The sequence below is a fragment of the Lepidothrix coronata genome, unplaced genomic scaffold, assembly GCF_001604755.1.
Source record: "Lepidothrix coronata isolate B3197 unplaced genomic scaffold, Lepidothrix_coronata-1.0 Scaffold22, whole genome shotgun sequence".
Taxonomy (NCBI): domain Eukaryota; kingdom Metazoa; phylum Chordata; class Aves; order Passeriformes; family Pipridae; genus Lepidothrix; species Lepidothrix coronata.
In genome coordinates this window covers 5,991,317-6,015,473 of record NW_016690202.1, presented here as the reverse complement: position 1 = coordinate 6,015,473, position 24,157 = coordinate 5,991,317, and the positions used below count along the sequence as shown (strand labels likewise).

General features: G+C 37.7%; 1 protein-coding gene across 10 annotated transcripts in view; it reads left to right on the top strand.

The window, feature by feature from the left end:
- Positions 1-24,157, top strand: part of GLIS3 (GLIS family zinc finger 3) — a 175,160-nt gene that overhangs the window by 19,509 nt on the left and 131,494 nt on the right. For all 10 annotated transcript variants that reach the window (XR_001873743.1, XR_001873742.1, XR_001873741.1 and 7 more), the window contains exons 2-3: positions 17,383-17,590; positions 21,959-23,087. Coding sequence is in view for 7 of the 10 variants with exons in the window: in XM_017808301.1 (XP_017663790.1) it covers positions 17,460-17,590; positions 21,959-23,087 (1,260 nt within the window). In the remaining 3 variants the exon portion in view is untranslated. The remainder of the gene's footprint in view (positions 1-17,382; positions 17,591-21,958; positions 23,088-24,157) is intronic.

Here is a 24,157-nt window from a genome sequence, read left to right as displayed (position 1 = left end):
AGTCTTAAGTGGAGTGTTTTTAACTAGTGTTGAAAAATTTAGCCTTACTTGACAGTGAAGCGGAACAGTTTGTCTCAATCTGTCTGTTTCTGAGACTTGAGTGAGATTTGGCCACTGGTAAGCCTTTGGGGTTACCAAGAGTTTTACCATGAATGTTTTGAAAACATCCTAAATAAGTGTATTGAGCAAAAGTTTGAAGAAAAAAAAATCTCTATATACAGTTTAGTAATTTTCACTTAGTTAAAAAGAAAATAGATAGTTTTACTAAAAGGCACTTGAGAAAACCCAAAATACATTTATAATTCAGGCTTTATTCAAATACCAGTATAGTATGACAGGCAGTTTTCATCATTGCTGACATCACTTTGGCAGCTAAATATAGCTTTTAATTGTGTAACATACACTTTAACATCCTTGTTCTATCCTGAGACATTTTCAGTGTTTTTTTTCAGAGCTCAGTTCAGTTGTAGCATATTTGACCTAGATTGAACTTACATTTGTTGTATACCACTGTTTGAACATCTGTTAATAAACCTGCAGTTGGCTTTCAGGTTCCAGCTAACCAAACCATAATTGGTCTGTCAGTCAGTATTCACAAATGAATGTTCTTAAAAAAACTACTGACCCAGCACTGATGTCAATTAATTAGTGAAATGTATCTTCTAACACAATCCAGACTGTTTCTTGTGAATATTTTGATGGTTTTGGCACTAAGAGAGGACTACTTGGTTATTTATTTGCACAAGCATGTAACTAGAAAATTAGTTGGCCTTCAAATAGGAGGAAATGTTTAAAAAATCTTCTGTAATGTAAGAGAAATGCTGTTCATTTCGGGACCGCAAGATGGAAGATTTCTTTTTGTATCCTCTGTCCCCTTTCTGTCCAACCCATGGGCAGTGGGATAGTTAATGCTGCTGCCCAGACCTTTCTTTGTCCAGAGAGGTGCAAGGCTGGTGGGTTTTGCCCACTTAAACTGTACTCAGATTCCTGCTAACTTTGCTGTACCACCTGAAGTGCTTTCTATATTGACTTCTTGCTGTGTCAGTATCTTTCCCATCTTGAATATACTTTCTCAGCTATTTCCCTTCATTGGTATGAAATACAGTTACACATCTTATTTCCATGTGAAAAGCCATTTATTTTTAAATACATCATGTGTGTTCATAAGAGAAGTGGGAAACTTCTGCCACGGGTATTTATCTTTGAAAGATAAGATTTTTTTGGCCTAGTTGTCTTCTGTAAACTTTTCAAAAGCCCTGGATTGTTTTGGAACAGTAAAAACAAGCCATTAAAGAAATAATAAAGTTTAAGACTAGCAAAGCATCTGATTTTCCAACTGCAAACATTTTTTAAAATGTTTTGAATTATTGAAAGAACAAACTTATCATCAGTATTTTCAGTCATTCATACCTAACACTTGGTTCTGAAGAGTGCAGTCTGAAGTTCAGATGACTTCATTCAGATTAGTGAATTGCTGCTCCTAATGCAGTATAAGATTTAGGGTTTGATTCTTAGACTCTATTCTCATCCATTTTCCTGGTGAATAGTCTTAATTGTTTTCAGTATTTCTGCTTATTATCTATTTACATAGTAATATATCCACATATCCTAAATTTACATGCTTGTGATTAATTCAGCACGAATTCAAAATACAAGATGTAAACCTGATTTATTTCTATGAACAAGTGAGTCAGATAGTGTGGCTGTCTAACTCGTGATCAGAAAGTAGTGGCCACTTATTACTGCTGTGTGCTTGTGATAATACTCTAATCACCAAAGCAAAAAATCGCATGAGCTGCGTTTTTGTATTGCAGTAGGACATGATGCCATATTTCCCCTCTTATGTTGGAAAAACCCCAGCTTACCTCACATGAAATTACATATCTGTATTGTAATCATGTCTGTTAGCTCTTGTGGAAAACTGCTGGTTTTTTCCCCTGATCTCCAGTTTTTCTGCTTTCTCACCAGCAATTCCTGTTCAAGGTGCTCTGAGTCGTTGCTAATACTCTCTCTGCCAAAATCTGTGGCTGTTGCTGTACAAAAAATGTACAACTGCAAATTACAGATGTCTTAATTTCTGCACAGTGCCTGTGGTCATACCTCTCAATTACCTTTCATATGCCTTACATATGTGTCTTTTTATCTGAAATGGACTTGGTCTATGAATATTAATAAACACTTTTAACACGCTGCTGAGTCTTATTCAAAATTTTACAACTTGATTCTTTGCCTTAAGCTGTAATTGTTATGTGGAGGGTGAATTCCTGGCAAGGATGGGTAGTAGCACCTCTAAATTAGTGCTTGTGACCAGCATGATAACTCCGTAAAGACACAGGTTAGTACTTGTCATTTCCCCAAACAGGTAGTACCTGTCAGAAGCACCTTTGGGGAAGTGGTCCTTTAAGAGATAGAATGAAGTCAAATAAGGTGGAGTCAGTGATAAGTGTAACTCTTGCTTTTCACCTCTCAGTGATTGTGGTTTTGTTTCCAGTCCATCTTTCTATCATCCTCGTTGTGCTCTAGTTATTTCCCCATCATTGCTACCTTTTATTTTTAGACTTTTCAAAGCATGGTTGAAATCCCTTCTCAATCTCCAATTTCTTTAGAGTGATGAAGAGCTACTGTGACAACACTCATGATAAGCAACAATGTTCTAGTGTTAAAAATACACACTTTATATACAGCTACTGAAAGACACAGAGAGCTGCACTGTGAAGTATCTACAATGTGAATGACTGAAGTGTTCTTGCACAAGAAGGTAATAGTTTTGTTCTTGCAGATTTCTTTTAGTACTTTGACTTCTGGTAAGACCAATACTGATTGAAATTGCTCCTGTGTTAGAGCTGAAAGTGTGTGAACAGATACCTGTGGGAGGAACAGGGCAAAGAAAGTGTACGTGCCCCGTGTTTACTTAACCACAGTATAATTCTGCCAGCTGGACAAAGGGAATATGCTGCTAATTGCCCTGCTACAAGCCAAGTGGAACACCAAGGACCAAATCTGTGTGAATGGCATTCAGGTTACTTGAGAAGTTTTGCAAAGCTGTTCTTCCTGAAGGAGAGACCTGGGAAGCATTGTGCCTCAGAGTTCACAGGTTTCACTAGGCAGATACAATTTTGATTTACTTTCTTTTTTTTACTTCTTTTACTTCACTATTGTCTACCTTTTTCAAAACCAACACTGTAGTGTAAGTCTTGGAGTGTGTGTTGTCCTGTTGCTGGCCACTGAGAGGAGCACAGCTGTGTTAATCTGGTACTGCTTGTTTTTAAAACCTTCAGAAATGTTTTCACTTTGTCTGGTCTTGAGATCTTAATATAGTGGAGGTGAATTGAAAAGTTTACTGGCACTTTTTGAAAATCTCACTTTATGTTTACCGAAGTAGAGGCTGGGACTGAGTGCTGTGCAGGTGTAAGACAAGTTTGTACAGAAGTGCTGCTGAGAGTGGCTGTAGGTAGGGACCTGGACTGAGCAAGTTCCTTGCTGTTGTAGACATTGTGTGTCTCCAGTGGTCACATGTAGTTGAGTTCTTGCACTGCAGAGGGTAGCTGAAATCCCCTGATCTTGGTATTCTTACATTGCCAGCTGACAAACATGAGCTCAACGTGCTCGGTGTTGAGGGTGGAGGACAAGCAGGGTCTTCTCAATACCCTTGCCAGTCCCTCTTGCTTGACTGTGACAAGAAAATGCATGAGTACATTTACAGATAGCTCTGTGGTTGAAAAACGTTGATGAATGTCAAATCACTGATACCACTTGAGGCATTCAGTGCCTTCTAACTCCTTTTATGTGTAATGAGTAACTCAGCAGAATCATCAGGAAAAAATAGACTGTATCTATTTTTAGGAGAAAGATATGTTTATTACTCGCGTTTTATTGTGGTAAAAATATGTTTAGTGTGATCTTTAACTTTTTTCCTCACAGTTAATTTTTATAAAAATAAATTTGTCTTTTTTAGGGAGGTGTTGATGTATAAATAGAGTTGGGAGTGTTGAAGAATACAAGAAAAATGTATTCCTATTCTTGACTAATAAAAATGCTCTTTCAAGTGCTCCAGCAATTAGCGTACTTTTCTACAGTCATACAGTGAACATTAGAACATGGATTCTGTGCAAATAACAACAAAAAAATCATTGTTAGTCTTTCATTGTGCATTTCTTTGTATATTCAGTTTTAGGAATTCTGGTTCAAGAAAGATTGTCAATTCCTCAGTCTCTGAGGACACTGGAGAAACTGCGGTATGTTAAACCAGAAAACACCATTTCACATTGATTGGACTGAAAGAAAAAAGTTCTGCAAAACAGAACAAATAGCAGGCATGAGCAGTTTCTTTCCACATAATTGCTCTTGTGAATTCCTTCACCGTATACTAACATATAAGTTCATTAAGGCTCAAACTGAATGATTTGAATAGTTCTTTACCCACAGACCTCTAAAATGAGTCTTTTAAATTAGATACTGGAATCTTTTGCAAGGGGTTTGAACCTTGAACATAATTATAGTAATCTCATTTTTTCCTTTGCGACTACGCAGCATGTCATAGATTAACTAAGCTATTTAAAAAATGTATGGAGAAAGAAATAATTTTTAAAGAGTTGCAAACAAGAAACTAGGGGTTATTATGGTCCTAACAAACATGCTCCCAATAAAGCGTCCTTTATTATTTTTTCGAAACAGAAAACCTGGGTGTGGCTGTTGAGATTTATAGGATTTAGTTGATTATGTTAATAAAATTTATAGGTTTATTCTGATCATAGCTCTGATCCAGTCCTGTAAATATTTAGGAATTTACACACCTGTACTGATGTGAGATAGCCTATTCCCAAGGATTTATGTCGCTATACGTGGTCAAGTTGTTGGTTGTTCATTCATTTGGTTAATCACACTGTACTTTTTCAGACTAATATCACAAAGATCATGGAATCATTAGGGTTGTAAGGGACTTCTGGAGATCATCCAGTTCAACCCTCTCTGCCAAGGCAGGGTCACCTAGAGGAAGATACATAGGAACACGTCCAGGTGGGTTTTGACTGTCTCCAGAGGGGAGACGCTGTGACCTCCCTGGGCAGCCAGTTCCAGTGCTCTGCCACTCTCAATATAACGAAGTTGTTCTTCATGTGGAAGTGGAACTTCTTGTGTTTTAGTTTATGGCCATTCTCATCCTGTCACTGGGCTCCACTGAAGAGTCTGGCACCATCCCCTTGGCACCTGCCTTTGAGACATGTATTGATGAGATCTCCCGTCAGTCTTCTCTAGGCTAAACAGGGCCACAGGCTCCTGTGCTAGAACTCTTTTTCCCCTCTGAAATAGGTGAACCCTGTCAGGTGTCAGTAGATCACCCCATGGTCAAAAAACCCAAAATTTTTCTGCTTACACCAAACTTGGAGCCACCCATTGACCTGATGGATGTGCATATTCCTGTCAATGTTATTCCTTGTTATCAGAAGAGAGTAGAAGACATGGAGGAGATAAAAATGTAGTGATGAAAACTTCAGACTTTATAGATGCCTGTTGATGAATTGTTAATTTAAGAACAAAGTCAAAGATGTGGGTAGCTGTACTTTTGCCCTGTATATATATGCATTAGGTGGGGAAACATGCTTATCTATGATTAAATAAAATATGATTTTATTTCTTGTGGATTCTTAGTAGTACCCAACTATAATACCTAAAGAGAAACAATGACATCATTACTATAGCAGGTATTTGTTATGCGAGGCTATGATTGTATTGCATTTCTACTTGTCATCTGCTGTGAGATTTAAGAAAAATGACCCAAGAACATGTTTTCAAAGATCATTTTATTACAACTTTTAGGCAAAAATTAAAGATGAAACAGACTAGACTTATTTTGGACTAGAAATCAAATGGACCATTGAGTAGATAATTGGTTAGACTTAGGAGCAAAAATTCACCCTGTAATGTATGTGGGTAACGTTTAAGATATATCTGTTTGGCATTGCATAAAATGCTGCCAATATCTACTTTTCAACACCTGACTTAACAAGAATTGTAGATAGGTTTACAACCTTGTCTTAGCTGACATATTTGGAATGTCTCCTACCAATATTAGGTCCATTGAAACTGTCTCAGGATATATACCTTTGGCCTTTACACCTAGGAAACTAAGTACCAGTTGCCTTGCATGTTAGAAAGAACAGGTCAGTCTCAGTTGTTAAGTTTCTTTTCTGATCCTGAGGACAGTCAGAAAGAGCTACCAAGAGAGAGGATACCTAGCTGGTGTAGGCGTCTAGTGCTTTCATGCATTTATATAGAAGTAAAGGCAGATCTAAAGAGAGGGTCTTTGAGCAGTTGTTGAAAGTTTTATGTAAAATATAGTTACTGGCTTAAATTTCCCTGTGAACATTCATATTGTTATGAGATAGTTGTTTCTCTGGGAGTGCCTCACATCCTAGCTTTTACCACTCCTATATGAGAGAAATTGTCAGCTTAAAGCCTGTGGCTGTATCCATGGTGCAGAGCTCAAGTCCTCCTGGAGCAAGTGAGAGGACAGGCTGTGGTTGGAGTCCTCCTCTTAGCCCTGAGGGGCGAGCAATCTTTTATCCCACTGCTGCATTGGCCCACTGCCCTGATTCTGCAAAGAGGAACTACTGTCCCTCTGCCCATCTGTGTCAGGGCATCTTAGCTAAATAACTCCTTAACTCCTCCTGTACAGCAAGTCATATTGGCCTGAAAAGAGCAGTGGAAGGAATTGTAGTGCTTTAGTCAATATAATTTCTGGAAAGGGTGTGCATGAGGAAACAGGATCACCTCTGGAGTGCCAGCAACTCTTGACTCAGTTTGCAATTTTGGCTGAGCCTTCAGGATTCCTCATTGCTTGGGTTTCTCAGGCAGAAACATCCTTTAGAAAGGACATCTGCTGATTAAAAGAGCAACAACCTTTGTGTAATGAAAGCAGAAATTGACTTTCAATTATTCAGGGTGAATAGAGTGAAAGTACTCTTATTCAAAGTTGCTGTTGCCTGAAACGGATAAGACATCCGTGGTTTTAAAAACAGCGACTTTATCTCCTGAAAATGCAAGCCTTGTGAAATCCTACAGCTACATTGTTTTAATAGAAAACTGAGTGTTTAATATCTGTTCAATATTTAATTTTCCTTTTTCTTACATATTTTAAACCAAAATCACAATGGGAAAACATCCCTCTTTTCAAAATGGACTCTGATGATGGTTTTAGATGTAAATTTGAATTCTGGAGTGATGCCTGAACTCTGGACATTCACTGGGAAGTGCTTGTCCTCCCTACCCCACTGAGCTAGTTCCTTTCATTGTCTTTCCCAGAGCAGTTTTCTGACATTTCCTTTGGGTATTTTCCCTATGTAGTATACTGGATCTGTCTGGAGTCAGTTAACTTCCTTCATAGCAGCATGTATGTGCTACACTGTGCTTTGCATTTCTGACTAGACAATGTTGATAACAAAGCAGTGATAACACACCAGTGTTTTGGCTCTCAGTAAGCAGTGCTTGCACAGTGTCAAGGTTCTCTCTTCATCACCCCACAAAAAAAAAAGCCACTAGAAAGGTGATGAGCAAGAGATTGGGAGGGGACACAGCACAAACAGCTGACCCCAACGACCAAAAGGATAGTCCATACTGTATGATGTGCTCAGCAATGAAAGCTGAGGGAAAGGAGGAAGATGTAGGGCCATTTGTGGTGGTGGCATTTATCTTTCTGAGTGAGTGCTACACATACTGAGAACCTGCTGCCCAGGAAGTGGCTAGACACCTGCCTGCTGGTGTAGTGAGTACATTTTGTATTTTGCTTTGCCTCTGCACAAGGGGTTTGCTTTTTTTTATAAAACTGTCCTTCTCTTGACCCAGGAGCTTTTCTGTCTTATTTTCTTCCCCTATGCTATCTGTGCTATTGTGGGGGCAACTGGATGACCATCTCTGAGCCAGCCAGCCCGACAAGATCTGGGCAATGAAAACTCTCCCAAACCCAATACATACTCTTTCTTTTCTCATACAGACTGCCAATACATACTCTTTCTTCACTCAGCCTGCCCATGGACACTTGATTCTTGAATGTTGCATGAGGAAGAGAAGCTAGTCATTAAGAAGGAAAAATACTATAACCGTTATTCTGGTTATTGTCTTTTCTTCGACTGTAAGCACTTTAAGTCTTCTCTGTTGGCCTGTTTAGTCTTCTGGAGCCTTTTGGAGGTGGAATGAGCTTTGCATTTTTAGCATGCAGTATGCTTAATAAGTGTTTCAAAAGCAAATATGTTTTTTAATGTGAACTTTCACAAAGTGTAGAATAGAGTGTGGGTTTCAGTGATATTGAAATACAACGACATCTGATTGTAACAGGTGCTGATTTATATTCCGTTCACATTAACTTCAGGGAAATGCAGTCTCTGAGTTGAAAGGAATCATATCCCTGCACTTTATAGAAAATCACACCAGAATACTAAAAAAAATACACATTAAATTGTATGAAGAATACATAAACACTTGCATATGACAGAAGTTTGGTAAATTACCTAAGCAGCTCATAAGGCTGGGTTCTTTTTGTGAAAAATTGCTAGTGTACTTGGGATTTAACTTCACTGAAACTCAATAGGATGATAGCCTCAAAAATTACATGGTCTGTTTTGAACATTTTACTCTTACCTATTTGCACATTCTCTCTGTCAAACTAATGTAAAGATGGGTGCCACTTGATTTTTTTTTTAAGGGTATGGAGGAGAGACACACAGCTGGGATGACCAGCTTCTTAAAAAGATTTCAGTATCCATCAGGACATTTGTGTGGGTTTCCACCCTTTTACAAAGGTACTTCAGCTAAGCAGAGCATGCAAACATTTGCCTTTTTTATGCCTTTGTCTGTGAACACTTCTTTCCGCTGTTCACCGCGCCCTTGCAGACACTATTGCTTTGGGATGCCAGTGTGGTTTCCTGTGTCTTTACCTCAGACCTTAGTCAGTAGCCAACTTTGGCTGCCAAACCCTGCCAACACAGCAGCCTCCTCTTCGCAAAGTAATAGCTGTGGTTAAGACGTCATTCTCCGTAAACCAATTTTGGCAAGTATGACAGCTAAGGGCAGGAGCTGGACTTGTCTTTGGGGCCTAAGCCATTCAATTAGCCTTAATCTTCCCTCTTATTAGCTTGGCTTTGTGGAAGGTAGATGGATTCACTTTAACAAGATGAAATGAGCTTTCTTTTTGGTCTTTTCTTTTTGGTCACAACCACAAAAGACTTAGGAAATTCTGACTAATTACTATGCCTCGGGCTGATGAAAGGAATAAAGAATAAAAAATAAAATTGAAAGAAAAATGTCTAAGGCTTTGAGAAGAGTGGAAGCATGTATTGCCAATAAAGATTTTAAATACTTGTGGCTGTTTGTGTAATTTTCCCAAGGTTTGCCTCTCATTGACATGAAAAGCTGAGTTGGAAAGACAAGTAGAAGGTTTTATTTGGACCATGATGTAATGATGTTTCAGCTTTTAAGGAATTTAAGTAGGTAACAACATGAGGGATACTGATAGGGCCTCCTCCAAAAGTCAGTTTAAACAGTAAGAACTACTGTAATTTTTTTTATTGTAATGTACCTTGCTGGCCATGCATTTCATAGAAATTTCCAGAGAAGCTGTAGTATATGTGCAGGTGAATTTTAAGGAGTAATTTCTCAGTCTAGAAAATGTTGATCTAAACAGCTCTGAGGTATTCTTATATCCTGAATTGAGAAAATGCATATTCCGCATAAGTAAGTAAACCTTTCTCATAGGAAAAATGTTCTCTTAACCACAGGAGTTTCTTTTATGAGTTGCACTTGGCTTTTGGCCTCTGTATATTTTTAACTATTAGTTTCATTGATCTTTATGCTTCCTTAAGGACATAACATTCTGAATTTATGACAGAACAGTTACAACTACTGAATCCAGGGTATGTTTGAGCTGATTGCTGTGAAGGTGGAACCACAAGGCATTAGTGTGGGAACATTTTTAATTATGAAAATAACATGTGTCAAAACTATTTTCTTGACAAAGTACTTTTTTTAAGGAAAAAAAATCTTTCCATTTTATGTGGAATGAAATTTGCATAATGGTTTGATATACTGCTACTGTAGCAATTCAGACTTGGCTAGTGTCTCATAGATGTGCTTGAAATGTATATATTAGTTAACAAGATTGTCATTTGAAAAGGCAATTGTATTTTTACTGAGAAGTTTTTGAGATGGTAAAGGATATTGATATTTAATGAAGCATGAGACTTTTAAATGAACCATGAAAGCAATAGTTAAACTAATTAACTGAATATAAAGCCTTTTAGAATACATATGTTATGTGGGTTGTATGGTTGTTATTTCTGCCTGGTTAAACTGACAACTAGGATAATATTCTCACCTTCAGGAAAAACAACGTTGAATAGCATCTTGTTTTTAATGCTAGGAAAAAGAAAAACATGTTTGTACTGCTCAGAAAGTCAGGGACAATGCTGTTTCAAAAATTACCTTGTGGTGTCCTTGAACAATTGCCTTTATCTGGGAAATGTAAATGTACTGAATGTGATTGCAAGTTACTTAGACTCCTACTTCCATACTGCAAGAGCCAGTTTCTGCAGCTCTTTGCATGTTAACATTTGTCACCTGTTCTAAATTGGTATCACTATTCAGCAAGTTTGCCTTTTTTTTTTTCTCTCCTGCTTGTACATTTTGGTCTCTTAAAGGAGGAAAGATGCTTTTCTGAGAAACAGTGGTCAAATACCTTGAGTTGTCTGTAAAGATTTAGAAAGAGAATCTCACATGGGATTACAGTTTAACATTAAACAAAGGCTTTATTGCATGCTCTTTTTGCTGAACCAGTATCTGTTGCTGGATCATGGCATGCAGCGTGGCCTGGCAGTGATGTGTTATGGGGCAAAGACTGAGACCTGGCCTGTGAAAGCTCCTTGCTCCTTTCTCCTCTGCTCAGGACTCCTGCGCAGTAGGTGGCAGGTTTTACTAGGGGGATGTTGTCATACAGTGTTGGAGTTAAGGCCACATTAACCTGCTGAAAGTCAGTCTCCTTACTCTTGGTGCTCTGTTGCATCCCTGTGTCTAAGTGGGTAAAGGAGACAGAAGATCTTCCCCTTGCCCGAGGCCTGAAGGAAGAAAGGGGTCTGCTTCTTTCTTCCCATTACTCACTACCCATGCAGTCAGGCTGGCAAGAGAAACACAGGGAAGGTGTGCACAGGGAAGGCTGTCCCCGTGTTAGATAGCAGTCCAGTAAATACATCAAGAAATCAGAAATTGCTGTGCGAACAGGGGATACATTTCTGTGCTGACTTGCTTTGAGACGTGGAACAATAATATCTTGGAAGTAATGGATCTGCGTGTGCCCATAGTTACGGATAGCGAAGTTCCTGCATGGTATTTTCAAAAACACTAAGAACATTCAGATAACAGAAATTATCTGAGCCTCTTTTAATTAAAATTGAGGAACAAAAATTTCAGGAATTAATGGAAAATATGCCAAGAATGTATTTCGAACATGAAGAAAAGCACAAATGTGCAGTGAAGGTTGAACAGTGCTAGAAGTTGTAGGAGATCAAGTGTTACGGAGTCCAGAGAGTTGTTTTTTCTAAAGTGTTTTATTATTGCTTCTCCATAGTTGGCTGCATTGCAATCAGATCATATCAGCAAAGAAGTATTCCAACAAAACTGCTGGAATCAATCCACTTATTTTGCAGATGACTGCAACAGTGTTTAATGGGCAAAATGTTTCCCTATTGATTTCATTTGAGTCTTAGTTCATAATATATGAGGAAGTTTTAGCAATATTATTTTTTGGTTTGTTTCTCAAGGAATGCTACTTGTAAGTGAAATCGCAGTCTGTGCTCTCACACACATACAGATACATGCTCTGCTTTAATTTAGGTCAGATTCAGGCAGTAATTGCCCAGTGGCACTGGAACTGGAATGTATTATCTCTAATTCCAGTACAATTTTCTTCTGTTCTTTCAAATATGTGTATATTTCCATTTTGATAGTAATAATAATAATAATAATTTTCTCTCAGTTTGTACAGTACAATGGTACTTTAAGAAGGTGGCCAATACTGACACTTAAAACATGAAATTTGTTGGTTTTTTTCACCTGATATTATTCACCATTAGATTCATATAGCAGTAGATTAATATATTACATTGCTAGTGGAGTTTCTCTTGATTAATACCAGTTATTTGAGTATGAGGCTTGCACAGTGTATTAATATTTCAGAAATACAAACTAAATGGTCAAGCTAAGTTTTGTAAATAGAAACTGGTATGAGTAACTAATACTATAGAGAAGTGGTAGCATAAACCAAAGGTGTAAAGCTGTATGTTTCCTGCAATAGAAGAGCACATACCATATTATCCTAACAAGGACAAAAGCAGAAGTCATCTAATGTCACTGATAACAAATAGGAAGTTACCCATTGCAGCTAAAACATTTATATTTTAGTTCAGTTAAACATTAACTTGTCTGTGCACTAGTTAACTGATAACTTCTTACTCTTATGCAAAATAAGAAAACGAAGTAGCTTTCAAAATAGTGTTTTATTAAGTGAGAGGTCTTCCTGATATAAATCTGATTAAAAATTAGTATGAGGTATTATGGATGTCTGTAGATCTAATTGAAAATTTTTGTTTTACTGTGTATGTGTTTTCTCCTGGAAGTTTCCTGAACCTGACTGTTTCATAATATATTCTTAGTTTAGTTATTACAAGACCACTGTTTTCATTTGTTTAAATTTAGTGGTTAAAGTGTGCCATTGAAGTAGGTGATCTCATTGCTGTCTGCTCTAAACCAGCAAAGTTAATCACCTGTGAGGTATTGTTTTCACTGGTCAGTTCTGGATAATTTTTTACCTTGGTTCCAGTTGAAGGCAGACATTGTTTTTCATTGTGCTTTGTCAGTTTCTTTTGTCTCACGGTAGAGTTGCTGAAAGTACATGCTTGATTACTTCATACAATGAATGGCACATAGCATTGGAAATTAGTGCAACCTAATTTATCAAGTACACTCTGATAGTGAAGAAACTGCCTTTCCAAGATTCAAAGCATGGAGAACCTTCAAGTGCATACATAGTATTTTCTCATAATAACATGTTATCATAGAATGTTCTGTTTAGTGTATTTTCTTGAGATTATTTTTACTGATTGTAAAAATTAAGTCTCTGCAAATAGTTAAGAACATGGGAATTGCCAATGCTAGTCAGATTAATGGTCTGTCTAACTTGGTGTTCAGAGTGGATACTGCCAGAGGATTTAGAGGACTTGTTACTAGCAAAGCATTGCTAATTGTAAGTGTTAAGAAAACCATAAGCTACTATCATAACAATTAGGATCCTTATTACAGAATTTTCTCTCGAACTACAAATCCTTGATTTTTGTTTTATTTTCAAAAGAAAATAAATGCTGAGAATCACTGTTTCATTAACATGTACTGTCTGTGTGCTGTAGCGGAGTTGAGAAACTACAATATTTTGTAAGACTTGCAATAAAAATGATAATTTAACAACTTTTTGAATCATAGTTTAATAATTTACTTGTACCCTGAAAAATTCCAGATTGCATGTCATAAAAAGCTGCTCATACCTAGTGTAATTGTGATTGAATTTTTGTGTAGTTCACCTGGAAATATCAAGGTCTCCCAAAAGGATTTGGGCTCAGGGTGTGATACCAATTTGAAAAAACGCAGATTTCCAAACAGGCAAAGATTTTGTCTGATCATGTGCTCATAGAGGCAAATAACAATATTCCCCCTATTCTGTCTTTGTTTTTTAATTTGTTCTACTTAGAAGCTCCAGTTTAACCCACTTAAAGAGGGTTTCAAGGGGTCTGATATCCACTGCCCTGTGGCTAGTGTCTCTGTCTACGTAGGTGTAGTGCAATCTGCCTCTTAGATGACTGTAGAAACAATAGAAAGGTGGCCATTTAGTGTGAGGACAAAGAGACAAGTCTAGCTCTCTGGCAGTCATTAGTAATACAACTAAAATTGCTGCAGGGGAAGCCTGAAAAGTTTGGCAGGCTCAAGGCGAGAGGGATTGGGATATTACTATCAGGAAACAAGTCTTCTATGCAATTATTTGAGTTTGTTCAGTCAGCAGCTACTGCAAAACCCCTCCAACCAGTGTGACAATAACCCTGCAGATACAGTGACACACAGAAAAGATGTGTGTGGTAGCTGGTGATTGCAACATCCAGAAGATTAACTGTGTTGTGAAAAAAGATCAAATTTGGTTTGAAGAGGCCTTGCCGATTTACAGCTAATCTATGTGAAGAATACATTGACACAGTCTTGCTTACTGCTTGGTCTCTGTCCTCTTTGTATATTATTTATTGTCATACAATATGCTTTTTTAGTGTGCCCTTTTCTCCACATTTTGGTGAATAGAGTCCAAACAAACAAGACTGGAAAACAATAATAAAGGAAACATTAAAACCAAGCATTTCCAAAGCTTATAATGTGTACATTTTCTGAGTACATCAACACAGACAATCCTCTAGGGAAATTAACTTCTGCTCCTTTATTGCAATTCTTTTATTCCTAGCTGTTACTCTAACAATAACAAAAGACAAGTTTTAAGACATTTTCAATAACTTTCATACTGATTAGTTCAGTAACTGCAAAATTTATTAATATAAGAGATGTTTGAATTTGATCTGATGTTATGTATTTGGTATGTATGTAGTGTGTTTCAGAATACCGAATAATTAAAACTGGTTTTTGTTGACTATGATTTATAAATGGGAAGCATAGATTATAATTTCAAAGCTATGGTGAAGCAGTTTCATTTTTTAACTGAAGCTACTGGTCAGAATTAACAAGTTACTACTCTTGACATGGAGAAGTAGACAAAGGAATTGGTTGGTTTTCAATTAATATCTGATAAAAGAAAATGTATTTAAATTGAACTAATTTCATAATGGACTCTTCCTCCAAAAAGTATAAGAATTATATAAATTAAGAGAATCTCATCTAAAATTCTGTGTTTCTAAATTAAAGCAGTTGTATTTTTGTGAATTCTTCAAATGTCTTCAGAAGATTGCAGTGAAATATTTTTTAATTTCAAAGTTGAGTGAAGCTTAGCTATTAACCAACTACAGAGAATAAAGAGGGAAAAAAGGCAAACTGATGAATGAGGAAGTGAGTGGATTAAAATATTTCCATTAAATATTTTTCCTGTTTATACTTATTGGCTATTACTGTTATTTATTGATAAAGAGCAGCTTTGATTTATGTGTAATATATTTATTTGGAATAAAGGACTTGCTAATCAGCTGTAACTCTTCCTGTGAGCCACCTCAGGACTGATTCCATCTCCTCAGTTATTGTTGCCTTTGTTGGACTGCCTCCTGATTTGTATCTCAGTATAAAAGAAAAAAATTACTTCTCTTGCTCATTTAAAATATTAGTTTCACATATTTTTCTTAGAATCTACAGCATCATTTAAAACCCACTGATGTCCTCCCAAGAGTTTCCAGTTTATCAGCTGATGTGGATTCAGGGCATTAAGAAATTCATGGTTGTCATTTCACTGTCCTGAAATTTTTGGGTCAATGATACAGGAGACCTGTTGTGAGGGCTCCTCTGGCGCTGTGGGTATATGATTCCAAATGCTGATGTAGGATATAGTCATTCTGACAGTTCAGATTTATCCAGCGCTTTTGAACACACTTTCTGACAGCTTGCCTTTTAGCAGCAGGCTGGTGTCAGGTCAGATGTCCATGTTGCACCCCTTTGACTTTATGCAAGATCAGATGTGGTCTGTACTTTTGTAGCTGGCATTAAGTCAGTGTAAGCTTCCCATCTTGTGCTCAGACTTAACTCAGCATATGTGGGATTGTATGCTCCTGCCTGATTCAGATCAAACTAATACTGTTTAGTGACCTGCAGGGCACAGATGAGGTATTAATGATGGTCTTCTGACACATTTATGCTTTTATGAAGCAGTAGATAAAATGTTATGACTGTGTTTTGCAAAGCATCAGTCTTTTACTTTGCAGTCTCTGGTAGGAGCTGATGATTTATTTATTCATTCATGATAATCTCCCCCACGCACTTCTAAGTGGAAGAATTGGTATTTTTCCTGATAACAGCAAATGTTTGTCAGTGGTAAAAAGAAAAAAACCCTTTTCCTTCCATTTCAACCTTAGAGAAATGCCCAGGCAAGTGTTTATAAGGACTAGAGTCTTGCATTGCTTTTGTCTATCATTCCAGTAATACAGTCTCTCCAAAGTACTCCATTTCTCATTTTTCCCTTTCAGTGACTAGTGACCAGACCGTCTTTGGCCATCATCCTTACCCTAACATAACAAATTCTCGTACCTGCTCTCTTCATCCCTGAGGTGCTGTAAGTGTCAGAAATGCCTTAATGAACTTCTTTCTGCAGTTCACAACTCATTTGAGCAACCTGGAGAAAAACTTGCAGGAGTTGTGCAACCATGTCAAAAGTAGTTTTAATTTATAAGAATGGTTTGCATTGAAGTACTTTCCACTATTAGTCCCGATTTTGCTATCCTGCTTTGTGCAGTATTCTGAACACAGGGAAGCAGCTAGAAATGTGAATTGCCTAATTATTAATTTCTAGCTGTGATGAGAATTTGGTAGATACCCAACAACTTCCATATTATGACCTACATTTTAATTTTCTCATCTCAATGCATGTTAAGGAAGAGAATCTTGTAAACAACCATCTGTGACCTACATCACAACATAAAGTGCACAGAGCATTTTGTAGGTATGTCCCTGTATCGGTTTGAGTCATGGCAGCAGTGATTAAGAACAGATTGTGGCCTTCAAAGAAAATCCAGTATGCGTAATCTGTGGCCTTCAAAGAAAGTCCAGCATGCGTCTCTCTTTGATTCAGCTCAGATTCCTTTCCCTAGATCTCTGAGGGAAGCTGGGTTCCGGCTGTAACCCTCTCCTACCAGTAAAACTACGCAGTCAGCATTGTAGTTTGTGTGCATATCGATGGTCCTCTTGCTTTTTGGATGGCTGGTGTAGGAATAATGGAAGGGCTGCCTAAGGCTGTGGGGTTTTCAGGGCATGGTGGTTTTCCATCAGCGTCCTTGGGTTCTCTGTTCCTGCCTTCTTCAGAGAGAGCTGTGCTTAAGACCAGGCCTGGCCCCCCACGTGAGGGCTGCTCTACTACCCAGTGATGCCTGGTCTTTAGTTTATGTATTTTGGCACATTTTACACGTGCAAAATTTATTAATTCCCCTGTAAAATATTGCTTTTAATATTTGGAGAAGATTGCAAAATTCTTGTTTGGTTCCCAGTTTGTCCTCATCTGAGGATTCTCATCACTTTCCCAACTTTGCAAAGTGATGTGAGTTCTGTGGCCTCATCATGGGTTCACGAGAGATGAGTCCTAAAACCTGCTGTGTTTATTTTTAGGAGGTCTTGGTTACGGACATGAGCGCAAGTCCATTGGAAAAGGCAGCTACAACAATGCAGTAGTCACCAGCATTCCCATGACAGTTCAACAGTTGGGACCTCTTCCACCTTCTGCTCATCAGGTTTCAACAGCATGCAGCCAGATCAGCCCTAGCTTACAGAGGTCTATGGATGCTTCCAGCCTGAGTGCTCCTCTGTCAGATACAAGGTCCTGAGTTGCTTCTTTGTATTCAGTACTTTAAAAAGAGGGGGGGTTTAATTATTCTGTAATTAAAATGCAAACTTTCTGATTATTAAAATCAGAAAATCATGCTCTTTTATGCTGTGGGAAGTTGAATTCCATGCACTTTAATTCACAGCGATATTGTAGTTATTCAGCTATAATCATACTGTTTGGATCATTCAAATAATGGGTTAAATTTGGCCACGCGAAGTCTATGGTTGATAGGACTTTTTTGTTAGATAACGACCTTTTTATATAGTCATGTAACTAGATTTTTGTGCTATGTTGGTGTCTGTCAAGTAGCACTAAGGTCCGACAAAAAATTGGGTAAATGCTCTGCTTATGTTCCTCTCTCCTCATCAAATACCTTTCCTTTCAAATGATTTGTTTATATAATTAAGTTAATCACATCAATTAGCCCTGAAAACTTATTATTTTTCCTAGTTCTGGTGAGTAGTTTAGTAAAAACTATGGCCTCTCCCTGTAAATGTTGCCTTTTTATGTCACAACCCCCCAGATAAATATTTATTCATTAATTTTAAATGCTTAAATTTTGAAATAACGACTATGAGTATTGTCAACAAACAAGAATGAAAGAAAAACAGTTATTTGACAACCTTAATACAAATACATTAGGCATGTCCTGTGGATGTTAGTTAAACACAGAGTGAGAAAACATTCTGAATATGTTATTTCGGAAGCTGCATTCGCCATTGCCTACCGAGTTGAAACATAGCTTTGTATTTACAAAAGACCACAAGAGTCTTTATTCTCAAAACAGTTTACATTTTACTGTATTGCTTTATTACAAACTAAGGAACATTCTTGAAATAATTAAAATTGGTATTATGTAATTGAAAGTAAACTTTGCTTTACTCTAAGATAATTTTTAACATTTCTGTCACTTCAGTTGTGAAGATTGAATCCCCTGGGAAAATTTACAGAATTAATTATGCTTCTTAGGTAAACATGTCAGTAAAAGCCATCCAGTCCTAAGATGATGCCAAATGACAAATCCAAAGATATGCCTTTGAGATGGAACAAAACCGATGCTAGAAAAATATAATTAAGTAATTGTTACTTGCTTAATAAGTTTCAGTGTGCCTGCATGGTTCCAAACACTGAATGTGTGGTTGGATGTACTATGTGAGTACTGAGTTACACATTTTTGGTTTTATTGCAAAGAAACATTTACTAAGGGCAAAGTAAAGTTGAAACTCTGGCAGAATCAAGGCTCTAGTGTCCCTAGAGTATCTTTTAATGATTTATCAGTAAAGGTGTTATAAAGAAGGTTTGTCGCACAAAAAAAGTCAATTTCAGCAGTTTTGACCTCAAATTGACTATTTTGTAGGGCAAAACAAATTTAAAGTCAGATTTTAATTCACAGATTGTTGAAACAATTTGGGGCTTTTTGTTTGTTTGTAGTGTGTTGTTTTCGTTGCTTTTGTTTGTTTTTGTTTTTGTTGGGTTTTTTTGGTTGGTTGGTTGGTTGAGTTGGTGTTCTTGTTTTTTGTTTGTTTTTGGGGTTGTGTTTTGTTTTGGTTAGGGAGGTTTTTGAGGTTTTGTTTTGTTTTTTGGTTAATTTCCTTCAACTGTACACTGCTTTCTGCAAAACTAAGTTGACTCCATGATCCTTCCAGGGCAGAGTGCCTTTTCTGGACTTTATGTTTCACATACCATGAACTGTGTTCCAGAAACTTAATCCAAACCAGATTATTTACTGAATTGACCAAAATCAAAGTGAATAGTATTGATTTTTGTGGGTGGAAGAAAGAAAAAAGTTGGCAAAATTGAGTTCTGCTACAGATAGCATCAGGTTCTGGTGTATAGACCGGGAGGGATAAAGCCTTCCCTGTGTCTTTGAAATTCTGCAAAACTTTTTCAGAGTGTTCAGTTGTGCTGCTTGAAACCAGATGTAATACTGCCATTTGCTTTGATGCAAGTCAGAAAAGGACCTAGGAAAGACCAAAGGGTTCTTGGCTAGTAAAATAGAAGGCCATGAAAAGAGAGGAAAACATGGTTTTCGCTCTTTGATGTTTATGTTTAATATTCTGGGTTATATTTTGACACTGTGGCCTTTGTACACACAGGGAGAATAGAAAGTAATTGCAAGTAATGTCTTATAAATGTTAATGAAAGATCTGGTCCAAACTCAAGCCTGTTTAAATGACAATAAGCAGATAGGCCAGTTAATGCTGTCTGAGAAACTGGCACTCTGGTAGAGCTGGCCCTTCATTTTCATATTTGGTACATTTATTTCCTGGCAGAAAACTACTTAGTCACAGTGTGAGCTGAGTTTTAAATAAATCTTTGGGGTTTTTTTGGAGCTGGAATCTTTATTACTTTTGAATTTAGATGCTGAAGTGGGAACCAAGCTTCTTCAGATTATCTTACTTACTGTATACTTGAAATTCTGGACCAGCTTTTTATTTTTGTCCTGTTCTGAGACTTTTAAACATATTTTTTCTTCAAATTCACTGATGGCTAAGTCCGTTTGTGTTAGGCATTAGTAGCTTTTTGAATGACACTGGTCCTACTATGCATATGATTAAAATTCTTGTCAGTACAGAAGTAGACTTGTACTAGATTATTGATGCATGAGTTCTTTTCCTCTGCTCATAGAAAATAAACATTTAGATAAACAAAGTGACAAAACACCCCCACTCTCCCCTTATATTCTCTAGGTATAAACATATATAGCCTAGCATGAGGAAATCAAACCTTACTTTCTTGCTCTGTTGAAAACTGCGGATCTGTATTTGGAGTCACAGTATACTAACATGATTTAACTGCCCTATCATGAGCTGTGCCCATTGATAACAGCCCCAACAGCCTAAATCAGCTTTTTCACAAATAATTATCCTTTTAGATCTAAATGGTACGCAAGATTGACCTGATAGAGCAATCTCATTTTTCTCATTTCTCTCAATGCAAATTGTACTCAGCATGTTAATTGTGCTTTTTATCAGTAGTCTGTTTTGAAAGTGCCATTTAAACTGTGATGGAGTAACATAAGCTCCATAACAATATGCTGCACTGTTATTCAGTCTGAGCAGGATGTTTCTTATTCTTATACAGCAAATTAACCATCCATTACAAAGCAGGTATCTTGCACAAAGGAGCATTTACCCATTACCCCCACTGGTCACAAGAGCAAGGCTTGGTGTTCTTTAAAGCTTGATTTTCTCTGTGAGCTATCTCAGTGTACAGACATAGCACCTGCAAATTGCTTCCTCTGTCCTTCACCATGTGCCAAGCTTCCCCTCCTGTAACCTTGATCCATCACTAAAATTCTGTGCTTCTTCAAAACTGTATTGTAAAAATAATAGAATGAAGAATTAAGCCTCAAAAGATAAGATGTAGAGGCATCTGTGTCTGTGAGATTGCTACGTTTATCTAGATACATACCTGATTCTTCCAATTGTTAGAGGCCCTTAAAAATTTCCTGCCAGCCACTACTGGCTGGTAGGAAATCCAAGTCTGCCAGAGTATAAACTGGAAAAATAAAGACATACATCCACTTGATCTCTACCCAGCATTTGCAGCCGTAAATCAGGGACTTTGATGTCCTTGTATTTCCTTTTTATACCTTTCTGTAGAAAACAATGTTTTTAAGAGCTTATGAGTTGGGTTTTTTAAGCTACCTGTAGAATATTTGCAGCATAAAGAAGTTCCATAATATCCCTATGAAAAACCACTGATAACAGTAACATTACACTTTTGTGAAAAATTTTGATTGCTGACTTGGAAGCAGATACATCGTCAAATCAAAACTAAATAAACCCCTTCAACCAGTTCTTCTACCTTACTAATTTATTTTGTTTGTTTTGTAAAGTTAGATATTATCTATATTTATAAACTTGATATGTAAAACTTCTCTAGGGAAGTATTTGCATTACAGTTGGCAAAGTCACTCAGGTTAAATATTTATTCTCTATTAATCAGTTTTCTTCCCATTATTTTCAAGCAAAAATAATAGACGACTCAAATCAGTATGAGTTTCATATAAGACAAGAACACAATGCTTTAGCTTCAGAAGTCCAAGCCTATTTACACCACAACTGGTGAAAAGAGTTACGTTGATTTCTGCAGTGGTGTATCAAGAATCTTTACAGCAATTTTTCTTCAAAATGTTGAAGTTTTAAAATGGGTTTCTGAGTGACTTTTTTGCATATGTGTGCATATGACCTTTTTGCCTCTAGTGGTACCTTAACTGAGTGTGCTAAAGTTGAGTACCTAAAATTAGGGACAACTTTTCTCACATGTATTCTTAATTTTAATGTGTGTGTGAAGTGAAAGAACCACTGCTGAATTGTCTAACTGCTTACTTACTTTATCATGCCTTTATTTCAGGTCTCACTTGTCACATGAGTCTCTGACATCTACAACATTGAGCTTCTCAGAACGTCAGTCCACTTTGGGCGTTAAACAAGAGTGGTCACATGGGTACAGCACACTTCCTTCTGTCCCTCTTGACCATGGTTTACAAAATGGCACTGAGCTGGGGGATCTAGTAAATTTTTCACCTGAAACATATATGTCCAGTAACTGCATCTCTAACTCATTACTGTCCTACTTACATGGCATGGAAAATAAGCATTCCCTTTACTCTAGTCCTCACCGTTACTCAGCCCCATCTCAGCCAGTCCGCTCCAAAAAGAGAGCACTGTCTGTGTCTCCTCTGTCTGACGGCATTGGGGTCAATTTCAATACAATCATCCGTACATCCCCAACCTCTCTGGTGGCCTATATCAACAATTCCAGAACGTCGCCAGCAAACATCTCCCCGCAGCCTGAGGTCTATGGACATTTTTTGGGAGTGCGAGGAAGCTGCATACCCCAAAATTGCTCTATTCCAACTGCACAGAAAGGCCTCCTCATGGCGAATGGCAATGTCACCTTCCCAGGGTATGCTGAGAATGGGGCCACTGAGTACCAGCAGATGCAGCAGCTGGAGCAAGCCAGCTTGCAGATGACTGCCACAGGTAACATGGTGATCCAGCAGGGCATGCTGCCCACGGAGAGCCAGGCAGTGGGAATACTGAAAAATGAACGACTGGATGACTTCTCAGGCCCTATGGTGGACATGCCTCCTCCTCCCCTGCAGCTGCCGCCACCTCCTCCACAAGGGCCGCCCCCACCATACCACGCGCATCAGCACCAGCATTCACACAGCCTGCCCAGCCATGTTCACCCACTGCATGTGCCTCCTCCTGCCCCAGGCTTCCTGCTGGATGAAGAGGGTGAGCTAGATGATCTCAGCAGCAAACATGGCTGTCTCTGGGTTGATTGTGGTAAGCTGTATGACCAGCAAGAGGAACTCGTGCGGCACATAGAGAGGATTCACATAGACCAGAGGAAGGGAGAGGACTTCACTTGCTTCTGGGCAGGGTGCCCTCGAAGGTACAAGCCATTTAATGCCCGTTATAAACTGCTGATTCACATGAGAGTCCACTCAGGAGAGAAGCCAAACAAATGCACAGTAAGTCTGAGTTCTTTCTTTCTTACCAATTGAAGTCTCTCCATTACTTATGAAAATATGGAGAAGTTGTAATTCTGCTTTTTTTTCCCCCTATTTAATAATGTACTTTCTAAATTAGTCTGTGAGAATGAATGTTTCTGTCTTTCCACCTAGGTAGAAGGGAAAAGTATTCTTTAATTTGATGCATACCTACAGGTAGGATTAGACAAAATGTTATTTTCTAAATTTATAAACTTTTACTGTAGACTGCAAACAGTGACATGGTGGACCTTCATAAAGCAAAAACTAAGTACTTGCATGAAGGATACATGCAGGAAAGGTGCTGCAGAATAAATGTTGCAGTTTATCCTGAAATATTCTTGCATCATGTTACACCTCTTTGATATGAGGAATTTTCAGGATCCTGTGTAATGATACCATGAGAAACTGAGAAGAGCTGGGAATTTTTTAAGGCAGTTGTTTGTTTTATTACTAAAAAAAACCAGACCCACAGCCCTGTTTCCATGAATATAGTAGGAATAAAGCACGTAATAATTTTTCTGTTCTCAGATACTAGCAGTTAGCATTCAACCCCTAAAGTCATGTTTTTCTTGCTGTTTTTCTTAGGGTCACTGCAAGTCAGTCTCACACATAGATAGTCACATGGGGTAATAATCTATCTGTTAAGAATCAGTTTATGCATATTCCCCAGTGCACCATCTATAATCTATGTAATTCAGATTCTTTATTCGCCTTACATATGGTCTGTATTTTGAATGACAGTAAGCTTACACTTACTGTGTGTTTATTTCGTATCAGCAGAAAGCAACCTCACCAGTGCTGTTTTGAGTCCTCAGCATGAACTAACAAAATGATAAAGATGTAATTTCTAGGCATAAGTGCTGATTATTACTCACTTGAAGGAAACATATATGTTTTCGTTTGGTGAAATATAAATTGGTGCTTGGAGTCAATTTCAGTGTGTGGCTTGTTGAATAATTTTTTAACCATGATGTTGATGTTTGCTTGTACAGTACATAGAGAAAGTTTATTTCTTTCACTTTTGTTTCTTCAGTCAATCACCTTCAGGA